At 34.4% G+C, this 21,537-nt stretch overlaps 2 protein-coding genes across 6 annotated transcripts in view; both read right to left on the reverse strand.

Moving 5' to 3' along the window:
* The window catches only part of LOC113237230 (protein singles bar), a 43,855-nt gene extending 37,247 nt beyond the window's left edge, over positions 1-6,608 (reverse strand). Inside the window, exons 1-4 of one of the 4 annotated variants that reach the window (XM_026473584.1) lie at positions 6,076-6,608; positions 5,043-5,225; positions 3,936-3,963; positions 1,226-1,348 (exon numbers count right to left, since the gene is read on the reverse strand). In XM_026473584.1, the coding sequence (XP_026329369.1) occupies positions 1,269-1,348; positions 3,936-3,963; positions 5,043-5,225; positions 6,076-6,213 (429 nt within the window). In that variant the 5' untranslated portion in view covers positions 6,214-6,608 and the 3' untranslated portion in view covers positions 1,226-1,268. The remainder of the gene's footprint in view (positions 1-1,225; positions 1,349-3,935; positions 3,964-5,042; positions 5,226-6,075) is intronic. The other 3 variants (XM_026473583.1, XR_003311024.1, XM_026473582.1) reach the window with 3 other exon arrangements.
* A 617-nt stretch (positions 6,609-7,225) lies between these two features.
* Positions 7,226-21,537, reverse strand: part of LOC113237452 (CKLF-like MARVEL transmembrane domain-containing protein 8) — a 30,113-nt gene continuing 15,801 nt past the window's right edge. The window contains exons 3-5 of one of the 2 annotated variants that reach the window (XM_026473934.1): positions 10,151-10,333; positions 7,854-7,967; positions 7,226-7,564 (exon numbers count right to left, since the gene is read on the reverse strand). In XM_026473934.1, coding sequence (XP_026329719.1) covers positions 7,490-7,564; positions 7,854-7,967; positions 10,151-10,333 — 372 coding nt within the window. In that variant the 3' untranslated portion in view covers positions 7,226-7,489. Of the gene's footprint in view, positions 7,565-7,853; positions 7,968-10,150; positions 10,334-17,240; positions 17,397-18,877; positions 19,007-20,850; positions 21,037-21,537 lie in introns of those variants that run through there. The other variant, XM_026473932.1, reaches the window with a different exon arrangement.

Consider the following 21,537-nt stretch of genomic DNA (forward strand, 5'->3'; position numbering starts at 1 on the left):
AGTCGAATTGAGAACCTCCTCCTTTTTTGAAGTCGGTTAAAAATGTATATCAACAAATGAAAGTATTACAAGGCGGGAAACAATTTAAACTTGGCCGAACGTCGATGAAAAATCAACAGAAAAAAAAATAATTTTTATTATGTTTAAAAAAGTTATTATTTTTAGTCTTTGGCTATACATTTTACAATTTTGACTTGTTCTGTTTTTATTTTGTTTTTGTTTCTTTATTTTATTTTCACAAAATTCGTTTTTTGTTTTTTTTTCGTATTATGTTTTATGTTTCTTGTTTTTCACAAAATTCGGAGATATATAGAGAGCATAATATTAGCAACTGGCTGTTTACAAAAATAACAGAAAATCACCAAAAAGTAAAGTTGGTGTAGTGTTAATTAGAGGTCTCTCTGTCTTCGCATAAATTAAACTCTCGATAAACTGTTCCAGTAAAAAGTTAGGAAGCAATGTACAACACCATTGTACATCACCTATATCTATCAACCGTGAACTCGCGGATTTGAATTCATTATATCACATGATTCCCGCGTAACAATGTTGTTTTTGTAATAACTTTTCTACAAAAACCGTATACAGAAGGCGAAGACGGAGCACATGCATTGTGCGTTATAAACAAAAGAAATTACCAAAATACTGTAACAACAATACAACACATATGTTTGTCCTACTTAGTGTGCAGAAATAACATTCTTACATTGTATAAATAATAATGTTTGCGGTTCAGCTGTCGCGTGTCTCTACCGTGTCAAAACAATACACTATAATATCAAATACTGTCATTTTAAAAAATCCTGCCAAAAAACAATTTCTTGTTTTTTTGCAATTTTTTAATTAACGTACTGTGTACATTATCCGCTAATCTAGCAATTAGCAATTATAATTATCTTGCTTTAGCAACAGCTTGTAGATTCTTGATGTTACGAAATTACAAAATACTATACTGGGACTCGCTGTCTTTAGTTTTTTTTTTGAGACCTAGTGACGTGACAGTGACCTGGTTGTGACACGCCTATCCATGGCAGTAGCAGTACCACTCACACATTACTGGTTGGCGGCAGAAATAGATAAAGTGGCAGTACTTCCCTGGACGAACTCTTTCACAAGGAGCTCTACTGCTAAAGTGTTTTGGTTTGACACGATATGCCTGATGACGTAATTAATTAGCGCGATTGTCCATGACGGGGACATTCGTTTCTATAGGTACAATACTTACGTTAACAGCGGTCATTGCAGGGGCTCCAGAGTTCGTAAATACATTATTCAAGTGCACAGCCACCCACACATACGAAGATGCCGATAGGTACAGAAAACACGCCACGGCATTGAATAGACATTCCTGAAACATGATATAACAATTGGATAAACATGTAATTGTTTTTGTAGCGTTGACAGTTGAAATAATAGATATGCTGAGTCCCAGCGGCCATTATTTCTACAAAATTATATAAATAAAAATTCATGAACCAACTGCGAGATCCAAGGGCTGTCAAATGAATTAACATGATCATAGAACAAGAGGTGAAGCTTTTTGGGTTTTATTGCAACGGGACTCAATCATCATTTTTATCAAGTCCTAGTATTTAAGCTATTAATGTATTTTACTTCGTTATATCATATTGATCGAATAAAATTATATAATAATATAGCCTGCTCTCACAATAAGAGGGTTTGGGCTGTAGTTCCCACGTGTGCCCAATGCGGTTTGAAAATTTCACACACACATTACTGATATGTGCAGGTTTCATCGAGATATTTTCCTTCACTGAAAAGCTCATAGTAAATTTCAAATTATAATAATAATAATAACGTACACACTCATAGCCCCGCACTAGGGAGATCGTGTGTTGCGGATGCCATGGAGACACACATAGACAACCATAAATTACACCCAAAATCACAAGAGAAATAAATGTAGGCCATACAAATATTTCTTCCAACCCGGGAATCGAACCTGGGACCTCTGCATGGCAGTCCGGCATGGTAACCGTTCGGCCACGGAGGCAGTTGAAACGTAATGTCTGCTGACTCGATCTGTTTGACTATGAATATTTCATCCATTTTGTTAAATAACTGTGTCTTGCAAGTTTTGTTTTATGACAATGATTCGAAAATAATATGATTCATGAATTGTGTACATTTAAAATAAATTCGAAAATGCGCGCATGCGAATTATTTCGCGTCCCTTGAAAATAAAATAAAGTGGACAAAAAGCGGCAGAGAAAAAAATAAAAAATGTTTCTTTAAAAAATACATTTTGAAGGCCAAACTTCGGGGCACATTCAATTCTTTACAGGTGATGTTGCCCCCGAGACTTGAGGGAGTAATGGGTACAAAAAAAATTCGTGATCCCTGAGGATCCCACGTTCAGAGTCTATGTGGCTACTTAAATTGCAAAAAAATAAAATCTATGTATTATCTCTATATAGTATGTCAAGTTTATCGGAGAAATTTATACTTGAAATTTGGCAATAGCTATTCTTATATTAATCACGGCGCGGAGGAATAAAAATAAAACTTCTTGAAGAAATTATTTTTAATTTTCATAATACCGGCTCGGGAATAGAACCAGCGACCGCTTGCGTGGCAGTCCAGCATGATAACCGTTCGGCCATGGTGGCAGTTTAATTAAATTTTGCACATAAATTCCGTAAAACTCAGAGACCCAAGCCCAGATTCGAGCCCATGACACTCTGAGAGGCAGTAGGTCACACTATTTGGCTACCTCGGCTATTCAAATATTATATTTTTTTATATAAAATTAAGTGCTCATTTAATCTGCATATCACCTATGGAAAGTGACGATGAGATCGACGATGTAGCATGAACACCTAAATAATGCCTATTCATTATCGCCTTGAAAAGGTCCAAGTCATAACGCTCGGGGCATAAGTCCGCAGGCAGGGAATTCCACTCTAGCCGCTCGCCATAAGAATGTGTATGTAATACATGAAATTACAAAAATCCAAAGTAATCCAAACTATCCTAACTAATATTACAAATTCGCAAGTAACGTGCTACGTTTTGAAGCCTAAGCCGCTGAAGTAAGTTTGTGTGAATTTTGGTATAGACAGATGAATCTAGGAGAAGGATAATGGCCATTTTGTCACAAAAATAACACTTAGTACCAGTAGAGTTCCTTGTGAAAGAATTTGTCCAGGGAAGTACTGCCACCTTACTTATTTCTGCCGCCAAGCAGTAATGTCAACATTACTTAATGTAAGCACTGTGTGGTACTGCAGCTATTATGGACAGGCGTGTCACTTACCACCAGGTGCGTAACTTGTTCATACCGTCACTTGATATTATTAAAAATGCGCAAATAACCGTCTGTTACGTTGTCAAGACTAAACCGCTGAATTAAGTTTGATGAATTTTGGTATAGATATAGATGGAACCTAAGAGAACGACAAAATCTATTTTTGTCACAAAAATTAATTGTAAGGAGAGTGAAATAGGGGTGAGAGTTTCTATCGAGAAACCAATAAAACAATGAAAATTGGTATAAAATATTGAAAATGCCATGAAACTAACAGTCTACCAATAAAATTTCCTTGGAAGATGACGTACAACATAGCCGACTGGACGCAATAACGAGGCTAATGACAAAGACAAGGATTAGTGACGGTCATTACGAAGTGCTATAGTAATTATTTATTGAAAATTAATACTTAAGGTATTTTTAAAGTAAGTGCTATTTCCCACGAGCACAATTGTAACGTAAACAATTCCCTTGTTCATTATTTTTTCCCCCCTACTGTTGTAAAATAGTCAAAACTCAATTCTAACTTCGTCATATTTATCAGGATAAGTTGATGGTTTATCGACATGTAAAAAACATACAAATACAACGGATAGATAAATATATGTGAGATTGAGGCCAAGTATTCGTCCATTATACATAAAAAGAAACAATATGTACGTACGAAAATTAAAAAATCCAATAGAAAAGATCTGTAACAAACACAGAGAAATTTTTAATGTGACTCGATTTGTAGAAGCAGATTCAAGCCCTGTCAGTAATAAATTATAACAGATTACCATTGTTATTAATTAATGAAATATAACAACAAGCTGAAAGCTTTTAGAAGTCAACAAAGTTTATCGAATGATATTTGTCTGTATTATATGCGTCTCCAAAAGTCCAGAACCTTTCCAGAACTATGAAATACTGATTCAGTCAAGAGTTATCCTTAAATCTATTACATTATGAATACACAATAAATACTTTTACTACAAATTTTTATTTTTTTTCTTGATCACAATTTCACATCAAATTATGTCCGGGTCAAATATGGCGAATCTCACGAGGGTGCTTGCTTGTATATCTTTGTAGAGTCACTTGTTTTATTTTTAAAGGAGACAATGAAATTATTTTCATAACAAAGTTACCTACATTAATTTAATCATATAATTTTATTTAATTTAACAAACATAGGAAACATCATTTCACATTTCATTATTGAAAAATAACCGACCTCAAAAGCTCGTAGAATTATATCTATTTACCAACTTTTATTGTTTCCGGTTACCAGAAAGTGCACGAAACCGGATTTATTCGCAAGTTTGCCACCCTTAAAAGTGAAATATTTCCTTGCAATTTGAATTTGATGTTTGGGACCAATACTGATGTACTCTTTCCAACAAATAAAGAATCATCAAAATCAGTTCACAAATGCCGTTATGCGAGTTATCGCGTATTATACATAAAAAAAATATAGCCCAGTTGAGAACCTCCTCCTTTTTGAAGTCGGTTAAAAATTGTAACTGCGTAGGATAAATAGTTGTTAAATATTAAGTAGAATTCTTTTTATGAATTGAATAGTTAGTATTGTTTAATATTTTTGGTGGAATATACTTTAAATATGTTTAATAATTATGCAAATTAATAGCCATTTGCTTTCACTATTGCCATGACTATTCTTCTCCCACTGCTTAGAGGTGGGTGAAGTCCTATCCGAGTCTGCCTCTAGATTCAACGATATTATATGTAGAGACGTACTTTCAAATACAAAAAACGACGTTATACTTACAAAAATCGACTGTCTAATAAGCTGCTGAGATTTAGAAGACACTGTGTAGCAGGTGATGAGCAGCGCCGTGACAAGCAGACAAGAAGACGCTGTGGTGAGGAAGCCAAAGAACGCGGAGCCCATTAGGCCCGCCTCGTACATACCGTACTTTACCAGAAGTGTTTGGCAAAGACCGCCTAACATCTGCAAGAATAAGTTAATCAATTTCTGGATATTATTCTTAATATAGACGTAACTTATAACAATTTAACTTTTATTTTATTAACTTATATTTTATATAAATTGACTTATAAACATTTTTTCTTCCGCCAAGCAGTAATGTCAGCAAGTGTGTTCCGGTTTTGAAGGGTAGTGCTGTTGAAATTATAGGCACATGGGACTTGACGGGCGCAGTGGCAATGCTCCTCAGATATTTGCGATTTAAAGCTCTGAGTGGCACTGCAACTGTTATGGACAGGTGTAGGCGTAGCTCATCATCAGGCGCACGACTTGTTCGTCCCGTCACTAGATATTATAAACAAAATAGACAAAATTATGAGAATCACTACCAAATACTGAAGCGACGGAATATTAATGAAGGTCTCAAATCTACAGTATAATATTTATATTTTTAAAAACGATTTTTTTTTCATTACGCCTTAGAAATTACTCAAAACCGTGATTATAGTATACTACAGAAGCAGCCTTGTTGCTAAGTAGCAATTTCTCTTGGAACCATTTAATTTATGATTGGAAAATTACAAATTAAAATGTGAAATATTTTAAATTTTTATTGAATTGATATTCAAATATTTTTTGAGAAATTACTCCACTAGTTTGTTATAATTATTAATACATGTTAAATATTATTAATAACATCGTCTTTAACGCTACTGTGTTCATTTGATTTCATTTTAAAGTGAAATTTATCCCATAACATACTAGGCCGCACGACTGTATCGTCTGCGCACATGCAGCAGAACGATAAGACTATGTTGCACCATAATTCACATTTTTAAGCAACTTGTTTAACGTGTTGAAAAAATGTACTTACCGCTTCGGCTAACTTAATTAGTCCATGCTGACTAATGAGATATCCCAAGTTGAAACATTCGCAGCACCTGCAGCAACAGCACTTCACGCCATTGCCATCGCTAGGTGCTACCCTTACTATTGTTGGACCTCGAGTCATCTTGCACTTCAACTTTTTTTACTTTTCGTAATTAAAAGTGAAGCTACTTTTTATTTCAATTTTCGAAACAATGCAACTTTTTAATACCGGGTGTCGTTTAGAAACTTCTTTATAAACTTTTCTTCAAAGAAGAAAACTATAAGCGCGGAAACTCGAAGGAGATCGGTACTTCAATACACGAACCGGAATGGACTGGAATGCTTTCACCATCCCGACAGACCGGAAAACTCCTATTTACACGGCCAGTATTATTCACAAGTTAGTATTTTTAGAAATTTTGCCCGCCCGTTTCAATAAAGGTTCATTCAACTTTGCCCTACACCACTATCGTATTAACGTAAGTATTTCAAGTAAAACAATGAAAAATCACACTCTATTCTCTCTTAGATTTCAAAAAGTAGTTGTCAGGACAAAAGATTCAATTTGAATGTGTCACGTGCCCACCAGTCCGTGTAGGGATAAAAATAGTTCATCCCATGCCACGGAGGGAATATTTACTATTTTTGGAACTGTGTTTACAATCACTGAACCAATTTTTTTATTCTTTTAAGATACGTGTTCTTAAAAGACCAATTTGGTACTTTAAAAGATCTTTTGGAACTGCGTTTATATTCATTAAACCTATTTTTTAATTTCTTATAAGGTAAGTGTGCTTAAAAGACCAATTTGGTACTTTAAAAGACCTTTTGAAACTACGTTTCTATTCATTGAACCTATTTTTTAATTTCTTATAAGGTAGGTGTGCTTAAAAGACCAATTTGGTACTTTAAAAGACCTTTTGAAACTGCGTTTCTATTAATTTAACCTATTTTTTAATTTCTTATAAAGTACGTGTGCTTGAAAGACCAATTTGATACTTTAAAAGACCTTTTGAAACTGCGTTTCTATTCATTGAACCTATTTTTTAATTTCTTATAAAGTACGTGTGTTTAAAAGACCAATTTGGTACTTTAAAAGCCCAGGATATAAAGTAATAAATTGTGATGAGCTTAAGAACGTTTAATAAAAATTAATCGTAATATACATAAAGATAAGTTAGCATTGGTGAATAGTATCAAATTAAGGTTAATTATTAAAAAAATATCTAAGAATCTATTGTTCTTATCACGCACATTACAATACGTACGTCTTATTTACATTTTATGGCAAAACACAATAATAATTTTTCCGCAGAGGTGCTCACCACCGCTTAGCTTTATAAACAGAGTTCATGCAAATATTTTAAACCGTAATGTTATTTTAACAAACAATATTATTACTAAAAATTAAATGTAATTTATATGGTTTTATGTGTCCGATATGCAAAGTAGGTACTGATAGCATAGAGTACGGCCATAACAAATCCCATTATCTGAAAAAAAAAAGGAATATTTTTATTTTTAATTTCAGTGCCAAATTTAAATAACATTAAAACTCAATCATTATCACTAATTACAGGTTTCATAATAGGGTATGAGTTCTTTTTGTTTTTAGTCAACCCGTGACCAAGGAGACCGAGACCACCTTTCCGAAACATCGGGAAAACAAAAAGAACAGCTACCGTGGTAAGAAACCTGTAGTTAGTATAATCTTTTAGTAACCACGAAAGCATTAAATTCTATAAAACTAATTCTCGTACAAAAAAATCCATTAAAACTCACCGAAGCAGCTAAATACTGGTTATAAGTAGAATACGAGTATCGGTGAATTTCAACAATCAGTAGAACACTGGCCACCAAGTAAAAGATGAATGCCACTGTGTGGAATATCACTTCCTGGAATGAAAAATACGTTTGTGTATTGTACATTCGACTGTGAACTGGCAACTTGTACTATCTCAATTTTGACAACTTTACACGGTGAAAACAAAAATTGTTTGCGTCATTTATATGGCATCTGGTTGTAATAAAAATATTTAAAAACTACATATTTTCATTTAATAAATGAGATGCTATATAAATGACGCAAACAATTTTTTTCTTCATCCTGTAAAGTTATCAAAATTGGGATGGTACCGATGGTGATGGTGCCAGTTCACAGTCGAGTATTCTTCTTCTTAATGATTATCACTAATTTCAGATTTCTTACCACGGTGTCACTTCTTTTTATTTTCCCGATATTTCGGAGCGGTCGCACGCTCCATGGTCATGGGTTGACTGGACGGCGGCAGATGACAGCTTTAAGAGCAGACATATCTGTCTACCCTCTTGCGCTGTCGAAGGTAGTCGTCGAGAACGTTGTGGCGTTACCATTGTCACTCTCTTACATACACACCGCACGCGAAACTGAACTCGAGGTGTTTTTGTTTTTATTACTGCACGCACTAAGGACCGGAATCCATGCACTGGACAGTTTAAAACCATCATGACGGTTAAATGTTTTGTACTTCGTGATCTCGATGGCTTCTCGTACCAACCGTGGTATGTAGTGATGTTCTGTCGAGAGTACCTGGGGGCTGTGCAACTCGATCCAGTGGTTAGTGTCAGTCTGTGTGAGATGATGTGCTATAGCCGACTTCTGTGCATCATTGTTTTTTACTGCTCGGATGTATTCCTTCATACGATCGACAATTGTTCGTTTAGTCTGACCAATATACGAGCTCCCACAACTGCAGTTCAGTTTATAGACACCCGGTGTTTGTAAAGGAAGTTGTGTTTATAGTTATGTGAAGTGTAGTTTTTGGTGAACGTAACATTTTTCCTATTTTGGTTAAGGGGATGAAAATAGTTTTTATGGAAAACTTCCTTAGCAACGTGGCTATTTTGTCTGTCACCCCTTGTACATAGGGTAGAAAAACTGGTAGTCTCTGTACGTCAAATTGCTTCTTCCTTTTTTGTAATGGTTTACATGTTTTTATTTCGTATCCATTCTGTCGCAAAACCGTCTTAATGTGCTCCTGGTCCTGTGGTAGGTGGTGTGCATCAGAAAGATCATAAGCTCTATTGGTTAATGACCTGACGATCGAATGTATGTGTTTTGGGTGATGATGTGAAGTGGCATGTAAATATTTGTCCGTGTGAGTTGGTTTTCTGTAGACAGATACGTCTGCTCTTAAAGCTGTCATCTGCCGCCGTCCAGTCAACCCGTGACCATGGAGCGTGCAACCGTTCCGAAATATCGGGAAAATAAAAAGAAGTCATATCGTGGTAAGAAACCTGAAATTAGTGATAATCTTTTAGTCAATAACCACGAAAGTCTTAAAATCTATATTCTTCTCCTTATTATTTATTGTAATAAAATTAGGCCCTAATGTTAAGTATATTGAATATCACGATGTCTTACTACCATGATACTCGGCTATTTCTTTTTAAGATTACTCCACTAGTTTGATATAATTATTAATACATAGATCGGACACTAAGAAAAATTCCTTCGATCCAGCTGGATTCGAACCAGCGCCTCCAGCATACCGTTCCTGACGCTACTGAGCTACGCAACAAACCAGCAGATGTAACTAATTTTTCTACGTACTCCTTACTTTGTCTTTGGTTTTTAATGCCTTTTTTAGCTTTAGGCTCTTCTAGATTAATTCATCGCCAATCATCTTAGCTCAGTGCCCTACACATTGAGTTCCTGATACCAAACAACAGTAACATTTTCCTTATAAATGATCCAAATAACTAGGACTTTTTTTCGTTCGAAATTGACATCTATAATATTTCTAAAAAAACTCTCGTTACTTATTAGATGCCCAAACATCTTATGACTTGTAAGTCAAGTTGGTATTAAAGATGATAAGGGTGGACTTCAAAGCTATTTTGAATTCATATTTAGAAGAAAAACACTAGTTCCTGTAAGTCTTCACTACTTTGAATTCCTTATTGAACGGTCTAATCGTCGGCACAGGAGATATGAGATCTTAAAATACCTAATGTTAAGGAACTCTCTTTTAATATTTATTTACTGAACTGAACTTTTCGTGTATTGCCGATTTATAGATAACTATAAATATACTCACAAAATTGGTCTTAGAGATGAACGTAGCCGAGGACAAAGAAAACAAGCAAGCAACAAACAGGCAGAATGTTCCCATTAGGCAGGACACAGCGGAGATGAGATAGAACAGAGTGGGTGCGGTGAAGCCGTGGTAGCCACTGTTTATGTAGTAGCCCATCAGACCGGTGCAGGCTGCTCCCAAGACCTTGTGGAAATCGAAGTAGGTGTAAAAATAATTAATTAAATTTTACTTGAATAACATAAATCAAATCAAATCAAAAATCATTTATTCTCATTAAAGAGACGACTCTATTCAAAAGAAAAACACTCCTATACTATGTAGGTTATTCGATTTTTTTTTAGGACTATAACTAAACTATTTAATACGGTCACTCACACACTGTAGGCTCACTAACTGCCGTACATTTTTATCACAACTGAGTAAGATTTTTTTTTGCTGCTTCCTTACTCTTTCCTCTTATCAATATATTCTTAGTAACATATCTGAGTGTACAAACTATCAATTTTTAAAAAGTTTTTAATACTTTGTCAATACCAAAAAAAAAAAACAATCGTACTCTTGGCGCAATAAAGCCTCATCCGCAAAATGACAACTTTTCAGAAAAAACATTCAAAGATTTTTCAAACGAAATTGATTAATAACTTTTCACCTGACTAGCTCGGAAAGGCTTTCTTTCTCATTACAAATATGTACAAAAAGCTTTTTTCCACGCTAGCGTGGAAAAGTTTTTTAAATTCGAACTTGACGATGAACTGTGATGCACCAACTTTTTCTTTCGATAAAAAATCATAATGTCACGTTCAACTACATGATTTGTCGTACATTATTTATGTAATATAAATCCGTTGGTATATTTTATTGTTATTATGTTGACATTAAATTGATAACAATAATAAGAATAAGAAAGAAAATTTATTAAAAACGAGTTGTTGAAATAGTTGGGTTGGGTAACTCCATACAAACGTAGCAGCGTGGCTTGTATATGTGCATGCCCGCCGCGCGCCGTGTGCGGACGCACACATTCGCATAATTTCGCAGTACACTCGCGCTGCATAGTGTAAAGTCAAAGAAAAATAATCTTTATTACATAGGTAAACAAATTACACTTGAAATCGTCATACTGATTAAACTCTACTACTCATTCGTATGGCAGATTCCCCTAAGAAGAATGAGAAAGAAACTCTAGCAGTTGCTCTTCCAGGTAAACATACATAGATAATTAATAACGTACACACTCAACATAGCCCCGCACTAGGGAAACCCTGAGTCGCGGGTGCTATGGACACAAACATAGACAATCGCAAATTACGCGATATATAAATACGCGAGTTTATTGTTATGTATATGGTTGTTTGACCAAGTGCCTCAAATTCGGAATTGTTGAGCATTTCATTTTTATGACATAATCGTGCTCCATAATCAAAATGCCAATCCGCGATACTGATATAAAATATTAGTACGTAATAAAGGTCAATGGTACGTAAATACCTATTGTATTATGTTTATGAATACAAAAATCGAACACACAGAAAACTTGAACCCACGTCCATGCTGCACCGTCGCATTGCTCTAACCAACTGAGCCACGGGTCCAGTCACCGAATCGTCGAAATTCTCCTATGTGTTTTTGTTATAGATCTTTGTACCGGCTTTCGGCATTCGGCGCCGCTAGTGACATCTAGCGTTTTAATACCTACTGTATTTTTGTCAAAGGCTGTTTCAAATGTGATGAACACCCAATTTTTTTCAAATTATGTTTACCTACAACTAAAATAATAATTTAACAACCCGACCCCTTCAAGCGAAGTTGGAGTTGCTCTACTTGGTCTTTTTACACTGTGGTTAAAGTTTCATGCTTTTTAGGTCTGTGTACTCAAAGCACTTGTTATTCGCCAAAAAAAATTATTAACTAAATATAGTTATAAAAATCAAACGCTATAAAATAAAACTTTCATAAATTGATTTGTTCTTATCTTGTAAACTTTATAGTTTGTTATTTACGCCCTTTCTTCTCCGACATTTTGAACGAATGCTAAATTTATTAATACAAAGATTTGATTAATATTATACACAGATTTGTATTAATAATTAATGATTGAATACATAGATTCGTATTAATTATTAATACAAAGATCGAACACTTGGAAAAAACTCCTTCGATCCCTGGATTCGAACCGACGTTTTCTTGCAAATAGTGCCAGCCCAGCGGACCTTACGAATTTTTCTATTTACTTGTTGTCGCATTTTGCTTTCAACTTTTTTTTACATGTATTGTTAATTTTTTTATGCACTTTACATGTTTGCAAATAAATAAATACTAAGATATACCACAAATAAATACAATCAAATAAAACAACGTATTTTAAAAAGTAATAAATGTAATATTATAATGAGTAAAATATAAATTAGACGGTGCAATGCTCTTGTAACTATAGTATAAACGTTTTATAAATATATATAATTATGTAAAAAGAAACAGAAACATCATTATGTTGTTCGATTTTTTTTTACTTTTGTTAAATTCAACAATGTTCGACACAATAGGATGTTTCAGTTTTAGTGGTATGTAGTGTAATATACGCACTAATTTATAAAACACTATTAAATGTGATTGCATTTTTAGAAACCACTTTTAGATACAAACTGCTTTAACAAAATTTTATTACAGCTTTGTTTGAAATATAAATAAATAACTTACTTCTTCTATATCAAGTCCCTTTCTTAAATTATGGCTTATTCACATTAGAAAGTCTTATTTAATCTACAATATACTATCTGTATCTGCAAATATTGAGAATGGTATCGTGAGGTTAAAATACTTATGTAAAATGTGAATCGAGTGAATTTTAACATTGGGGTCAGGTGGAGTATGAGGAACACCGGGGGAAGAGGGACTTGAAGCATTAACTTTTAGGGCGCGTTCCCATTGTATTGTGACGAAAGATAGTCGTGCAGTTTAAAGTATCGTGGCTTGTATATTTAAACGAAGTTGTTCACAACGTGACGTTGTCGTGACAATGGGAAAAGCTAGAACCACAATAGTCTGACGATAAATAAATCGTCTCGATAAAAATGTGACAACAGATAATCGCAGCATCAAACGATTCTGTCGTGCAAACCACAAGGCGGCTGCCGCGAACCGATAAACTGTTGTCACGATCTAGTGAGAACAGCAGACACGACAGTCGTTCAAAGATAAAATAAACGTCCACGATACAGTCACGACAGATAGTCAATCGTGATATGGAAACAGACTAGACGCGACAGTCGTCCACCGATAAATAAAACGTTACGACATAATGGGTACGTGCCGTTAGTCCAAAGTGTTTTGCACTATAGCCTCTCAGTCGATAAAACAGACAAACTAATTAGTTTAATCGATTTTAAAGAGATGTCGCTACGATGCTCCAAATCCAAGAGGCGGAAAATACAAATTTGGCAGTTGTAAAATATTGAGAACACAAGGTATATATACCTTATAAGAAATACGATGTCTCTTCCTCTTATTCTATATTTTAAGGCAAGAGAATCGTTAGGAATTTAGCGTAATGATCGTAAAAACACGTAAAGCTGATAATCAAAGGTAAGTGTGGTGTACATCAAAATTCTTACAAGACTTTACATGTTCTTTCTAGACCTCAAAACATTTGAATCAAAATAAAGAATGTTCCTCTTACCCCGCCTGACCCTATACATATTCATGAAGTTCGCAAAAGCTTTTTCTTCTTGCCATACAAAAAGAATCAGCTAATTTGACACTTTACAATTATTACATAACAGTAATTCATAGCTCATATAATAACTTTAAAAAAAAAACTTTATTTAGTTGTGAATGGGACACCGAGATTTTTATTGGTTAAAATACTCATGTGCATGGTCAATGATTCATCAACTATTATAATAAATTAGGTCATTTTGAGATAGGCCGTTATTCTTGAAAACTATCGTTATGTTTGTGGAAACACTAACAAAATTTGTATAGTTTCATTGTGCCCCATCAAACGTATTGCAGACTAATATGTATATATCTTTATTATATATATTATATATATATCTTTACTAACGTGCAATAAATAAAAGTAATCAGAAACTAAACTGGGTACATTACTATACTATTATATTAATATATAACATGGACAAGCATCGAGGGTTTTTATGACCCCAAATGAGCGAGCGAACAAGTCGTATCTGGTAGTAAACTACACGCTTACCCAACACAATGAAGGTACCGACACAAAGCGTATCTGAAAACAGGCGATCATGGGCCATCACGCGCACGGTCAGGCGACCCTCTTCCAGCGGCACGTTGGCACGAGGTCGCGCGGCGCGGCCCGTGGGTTAACGGGCCATGAGAGGCCGCGTTTATAGTGCCACTCAAGAGCTTTAAATCGTAAAGGTCTGAGGGCACTGCCACCACACTCGACACACTGAGATATAAAATTGACAAGTCCCATGTGTCTGTACTTTCGCCAGCACCCGTAACCCTTCAAAACCGTAACGCGGTAATGTTCATATTACTGCTTGGCGGCATAGACAGCTATAGTACAGTACTTTTGTCTTGAAAGTAAATATTTGCAGGAGTAAAGCTCCTTGTGAAAGAATTCGTCCGAAAGTACTGCTACCTTACCAGGTAAAATTATAGACACATGAGACTTATCTACTTATGTCTCAAGGTGACGGAGGCAGTGGCAGTGCCCCTCAGACCTTTATGTTTTAAAGCTCTGGGTGGCACTGCAACAGTTATGGATAGGCGTGTGTTTTATCATTAAGCGCACGACTTGTTAGTCCCGTCACTTTGTATCATAAAAAAAAGAATAAAGAATTTATCTATCTACCTTTCTGGATTTAGATCAATATTAAAGATAATAAAAGTTAAATGTATACAGATGTGAAAATAATAGAAGGAATAATAAAATACAATGCGATAATAATATTTATATACAGTCCGGTCCGACGTTATTTAAATGTTATTGTTATGACGCTTTCAAAAATGATTAAAATTACTGAGATGTATCTGGCGCACAAAGCCGTCGAATCATATACGGGCTTAATGTTGTCACGTGATTATTTAACCAATAGAAAGCTCATTGTTTTATTCGCAATAAAATTTAACATGTTTTGAATATCGCTTTGTAATAAGACTAATAAGCGGTGATCCAAAATGAGGGAGTTAATCTATATAAAGTATGAACGTTTTCTTAGTGTGAACATACCCATTTCGTTATCAATACATATAAAATTTCTTATTTTACTGTTTATATTCTAAACATTCGAAAATATAGCTCTCATGCATTGACTTACAAATCAATGCTCTCATGTCTATTTTTGAAATGGCCAAAGTATTTAACTGCATTATTTTTTGAACCAATAATGAGTAGCAAATATTTAACTAAATAAGAATTTGTCGCCAATGTACTCAAATTTCAATATATAATACGCATATTCAAATATAATTAGTTCAGAAAAATCCCGGGATTTGTAGTTTAGCTAAATTAACATCCTCAACTCCTATCACTGCTAATAAGTTACAATATGATTGTAAGTATTTTTGTTTTAAGCGACAATTTCAAAAATTTTCAATAAGTAGTACAAATTTGCCATTAATAAATAATAGTAAAAAGTTAATCATCATCATATTTATTTTTTGATTTTTTTTGGAAAGTTAAGTTTTCTTCTTGAATTAGATTACTTCAGGAGAGTTATTCAGTATTATAGTTAAAAGTCACCCACTGAAATTGCACGCGACACTTTGACCCGCGTTTGACAACCTGTATAATAATTTGTAAAATACTAAAACCCTCGCAGGACTTTATTATTAACATCATAAACAACAACTTTTGTTCCATATTTTTAAAAAACATAATAAATTTATCAAAAATAAAATTTTAAATTTTTGTTGTACTATCTGACTCTTTTTAGATCTGTATCTGGCAGTAAGAACAAGCAAGCGTCCTCCCTGACCGAACCCCCACCCGCGCTCCTATGATTGCATAGAGTTATCACCGTTTAGAGAGATCTATTTAATTTTTTTTTTTGTATGAATGTAAAATCTGACGAATTATTAAAAGTCCTAGAACAAAAGTTGTTGTTTATGATATTAGTAATACAGTTCTGCGAGGTTGTCAGTATTTCACAAAGCACCCTGTATAAATTTGTCTATTGTGCATCGACTAGGTATAATGTGAGTAACTAACAGTCCTACTAAAATTAAACTATATCTATAGCGCCTGCTATTTTGTTATTTTGACAGTTGACCCACTGGTATCGAAATCAAGTCTTGAAGTATACTCGTAGAAACACTATCTTATTCGTCCAAGATAGCGTCTGTCTTGGTACACACTTGTTTCACATAAGATTTATGTTCAAATGAAACAACTACGATTATTTAACCAGTATTTAGTCGACAGCCGATACAATATTTTATCGAATACAATGACTAGCTGCTTGTAAGCTAGCAGTCCTTTTGTGTAATGAAGATATTACTTCGTTTTGGAAAATAACATAATCGCACAATAATAAAAATCAGTACCTTATTAGTACAGTATTATTGTATTATATATATATATATATATATATATATATATTCTTTTTTATGACATCAAGTGAGAGGCGGACAAGTCATGCTGCAGGTGGTAAGCGACGCGCCTGTCCAGTAACAATTGCAATGCTACTCAGAGCTTTAAATCGCAAAGATCTGATGGGTACTGTCACTGTACCCGTCGCCCATCCGTCGCCCTGACGCATAAGTTAACAAGTTCCATATGCCTGTAATTTCACCAGCACCCTTGTCCTTCAAAACCGGAACGCAATAATGCTGACATTATTGTAGGTGTCAGTACAACCCTGGACGAACTCTTAAAATATATATAAATACAGTTACAATTCAATTATGTAAATCAAAATTGTGGGAAGTTTACATTTAAAATAAGGAGTATTCAGAATTGTTTAACTAAATAGTTTAAACTTAATAATACTCCCAACTTCTTCTAACTTATTCTATTCTTCTAAGTTATTCTATGTTCATTAACAAGTCACCTTTACAAGCGACGTTATATTACATAAGAATAAACGTGTAGATTTAAATGTAAGTTAGTTTATTATACATAAAGCACAACACAATAAGTTTGAAAGTAACGATATATCTAATATGCCTTAACTTAGAAATTGTTCGTTTAAATGCCTCGGTAAGTACGGTTCGCCAAAACTGTACCTAAGAGATAGAGCGCCGCCAAAACGAGTCCCATGATCTGAAATTAAATTTTTTTTTAAATCATTGATGATATTTTGTAAAGTAATAAGGTTATAATTACATATATTTTCGTCACACTTGCTCGTAAATGGTATGATTGCATGGTAGGTACCTTGACTATGCCTCAAATAAAACCCATGGACCTTTTTTCTTTCCATTACAGCCAATGTCGGTAAGGAGCTTTTTTTTAATTTGTAGCACGACATACTTCCTTACATGGGTTAGGTTAAAGTTTAAACAAGGAAGTTAGTTAAGCTCAAAATTAAAATGTTATCTAAACAGAAGGTTAATTGCAATTCCGACACATACTACTTAAATACTTATTATTAAAAATTTAATACAATTGATTTTAATTATGTTCTGTATAAAAATTTTGCAATTTTTTTTTTACAGTCCATCGTGGCTGTATACGTGTTTGCTTTTTATAACATTTTAATTCGAGTTGTATTATCTATTGAAGAATTTATAATAAAACAAGAAACGCGCCATTTGCCAAATCTCTAAAAATAATAATAAAAAGTCTTTTTTTTACCGTTAGAGCTTAAGAGCCTCGGTAGTAAATTATTATTTAGCGCCCTTCATACACTATAATGTATTAGAGCCAGGGAATTAACCACCAGAATATCCAGTACAGCTATTCTCAAAATCAATCGTACCGGGAATCGAACCCGAAACCTCCTCGTCTAGCTCCGTGCTTAACATCCTAAGACCCAGTGTACATCAAAATGTACATAAACATCATAATGAAAATTGGCATTCAAATTTAGTGCTTTCTGTTATGGCCATAGGGTATCTAGAAAAATACATTTTTCATACAAAACTGAGAGCATACTTGCTTGGGCCTGCATCGTGTAATTATATTTAGTACATACATTGTACTTTATAGTACAAACGGCAGCACACCAACTTACACATTGACAGATTTGGCCCATTGCAATGGAGGCGATATTGGAACAAAAGTTGATGTGCTGTTTACTGTAAATTTGACGTTTAGCACTTTTCCCGAGTTTACTGAATCTTAGGAGGTTAATGTAATCAATCCGTACGTAATGGAGACATATTTTACATTTCAAAAGTAAGTAATACTGCATTCGAAGACTTTTAAAAATTGGTTGCCTCATTTGAATCGAACCTATCAAATGTGAAAACAAAATTCGAAAGGGTGAATTATAAGGATTAATTCCTTAAATGTACCATAGTATCTTAATTTAAACTTAAAAAGTAAAGCAATTTTGTAAAATAATGTCTGAAGCAATATATCGCGTACATTTACATAAACATGTATCCAATCTACAATATTTAAATACTTTCTCCCGTGTCACACGGCCGTGAGACGTTCTGTACACTTAAACAATAAAAAAAACTCCTTTTATAGTATAACAAAATAAAAAACAACATAAAACTTGAATATAACACAAGACATCGTTGCTTTTAAAACCTATCTCATTTACATAATCAATAACCGATAATAATGCTTACCGATGCGGCTAGATAAGGTTCATAGACTCCATATCTTTTGTACATGTTCTTATGTTCATTGACTTTAATAATAAGCGTGAGACCTGCTGCTAGGTACAGAATGAATGCCAAACCATGGTAGATCACCTCCTGAAATATGAAAACAAACGAATAAATACTAAGGTGTAATCAACGTCACAAAGGGAGGAAGGGCGCCTTGAAACTAGACACCTTATAGTAGAAGCGCGTTGTCTTACTTCAGTAATTGTTACTGCAAGAGTGGCGAGTGCATGTCACGAAAGTCACTCTTTTTTAATATTTTTTGAAGGAAATTATATCCATGTATCATATGGACTATCAGAAAAAATCTTAGTATTTTTTTTTTTTCAAAAAGTTATTTACTATTAACTACCTCCGTGGCCGAACGGTTGCCATGCCGGACTGCCACGCGGAGGTCCCGGGTTCGATTCCCGGGCCGAGAGAAGTGTTTGTATGACCTACATTTATTTCTCTCGTGAGTTTGGGTGTAATTTGTGGTTGTCTATGTGTGTGTCCATGGCAACCGCGACACAGGGTTTCCCTAGTGCGGGGCTATGTTGAGTGTGTGCGTTATTATTATATTATATTAATCCAAAATTAGTCCATTTCCTAAGCAAGTTGTCGTAAGTCTATATTCCTAAGCAAATACTACTTATTCTCCATTTCACGATGAGATGCGGGTGCAAATCTCACATATAATTAATGTGAAACTACTACAATTCTCAAATTTTCAGTTGTTTTTACTTTGTCACAAAGATTTTCTAAAGGTGCGGTGAAGTAAAGACTAAAACCGCCCATTTCTGGAAACGCATAAAAATGACATGTGTCCTTTTAAATTAGAACAGCAGAGTGGCACTGCGATTGCGCTTCCAAATATTGTATGAAAGTGCCCGGCTGCAGCCGCGGCGATTCCATAAGCATCTAATTTTAACGCAGGGTGCGTTCAAATTAGATCAGAGTTCCCAAATACAGGCAACGCAGAAGAAGGTCTTTAGGTGTTGCTAATGTCCAAGGAAGACATTTAATAAGAAAACGACCACCTCTCATCAAGTTTGCCTCCGTATATAACATAAAAAAGTCCAATAAAATTTCGCATGACAACGACAACTTTTCAGGAGAGAGATTTAAAAATTCTATGATTAATCGATACACAGTGTAGGTAATAAATTTTCTAAAAGATTCTGTTTATGGTTTGACAGTATTGGTTCAGCAAGTATGTAGAAAAGAGTAGCTATAACCCTGAAACTTTGCTTTTGTGCCTATCGCAGTGGTATAGCTGCCTACTTGCATAGCTACATACGCAAATCTACACATTTATAATTGTAAGTCAATGCATTTCTAGGTTCTTTGTCATCAACTTGTAAAATTTTGATTTGAAATAGAATGTTCCCATTTTGTCCTTATATTAAAAAAAAAATAATTCCACAATGGTACGCAACTTTCAACTTTTCGTTGTCGTGACCACAAAAGTAAAGTTTTGGAGGAAAATAAGCTGTGTATAATAGAACCATTATTATATAGGGTGCAATATAAAGGTACGATCATATTTCAACAACGAACTTGCAAAAAAATAATTTGTCGCTTTAGAAACTTTGAATTAAATTAATGCAATTTATTCGATTAGACGTACTGTTGCTTGGTTTGATGTTAGTACTGTCACTTGAACTGAAATATAGTTGGATATAATAATAATAATAGTGTGTCAGACCAACCGAACCAATAATCTGATCTCAAAATACGGAAATACTAGGTAAAGAAATTACAACCAGATCAGAACTAATATAGAAAAATTAGCTTCCCAAATTGCGACTTCCTCAATTAGCGTCTACAATGCTAAAACTGAGCTCAGTAGCTCTCGGTAAGTCAAATATTTGCTTCTATCAGTCTCTTTTCTTCGCAGTCTCTATGAAATTATAGCTTTTATTATTTTTTTTCTCGGTTACACTTATACTTACGTAAATAGTTTTGGAAATAATAGAAGCTGTGGCAAACGAGATCACACAGGATAGAAAGAGGCAGAATGTCCCCACGAGGCACGCCACAGCCACGACAAGAAAGAAGAGGTGCGCTTGATTGTCTAGCAAGACTGTGAAGCGATCGATGTAGTAGCCCACCACTCCCACACACGCCGCTCCCAGGAGCTGAAATACGAAAAATACATTCTTGCTCAAACATGTACACATTTTCAAAGGTATAGTCAGTAGAACTATGATTTTCAAGAACTAAATTTATTTAATAAAGTAGTGGAAATAAGCGCAAAAGCAATAGCAAGGAAATATTTGAACAGATTATGAGAAAAATATGTTAAGTACAATTTAAAATGTACCAAGTACACTTTAATCGAACCATGCCAAAAGTGTGGTTTTAATTAAAGAACAATTAAATAAATAACTGTTTTGAATTTCATTCCAATGCAGTATTTAACACAAGATTCATGCAGATAAATCAGAATTTACAATGTACCGGTGAAATGTTTGGTACCGGTAACCGAAAAATAAACATCACGTGGTAAATTCTTCTGTATTGTCATACAATCCTACGCTCAATTTTGCACGCGCTGAAAATCTTATAACAGACGCCTTTTTCCGTCTCTGTCACAACATATGCATTGTAATACTATCATATTTGGCACTATTTATCGC

The sequence above is a fragment of the Hyposmocoma kahamanoa genome, unplaced genomic scaffold (genome assembly GCF_003589595.1).
Source record: "Hyposmocoma kahamanoa isolate Upper Pololo Valley unplaced genomic scaffold, ASM358959v1 93, whole genome shotgun sequence".
Taxonomy (NCBI): domain Eukaryota; kingdom Metazoa; phylum Arthropoda; class Insecta; order Lepidoptera; family Cosmopterigidae; genus Hyposmocoma; species Hyposmocoma kahamanoa.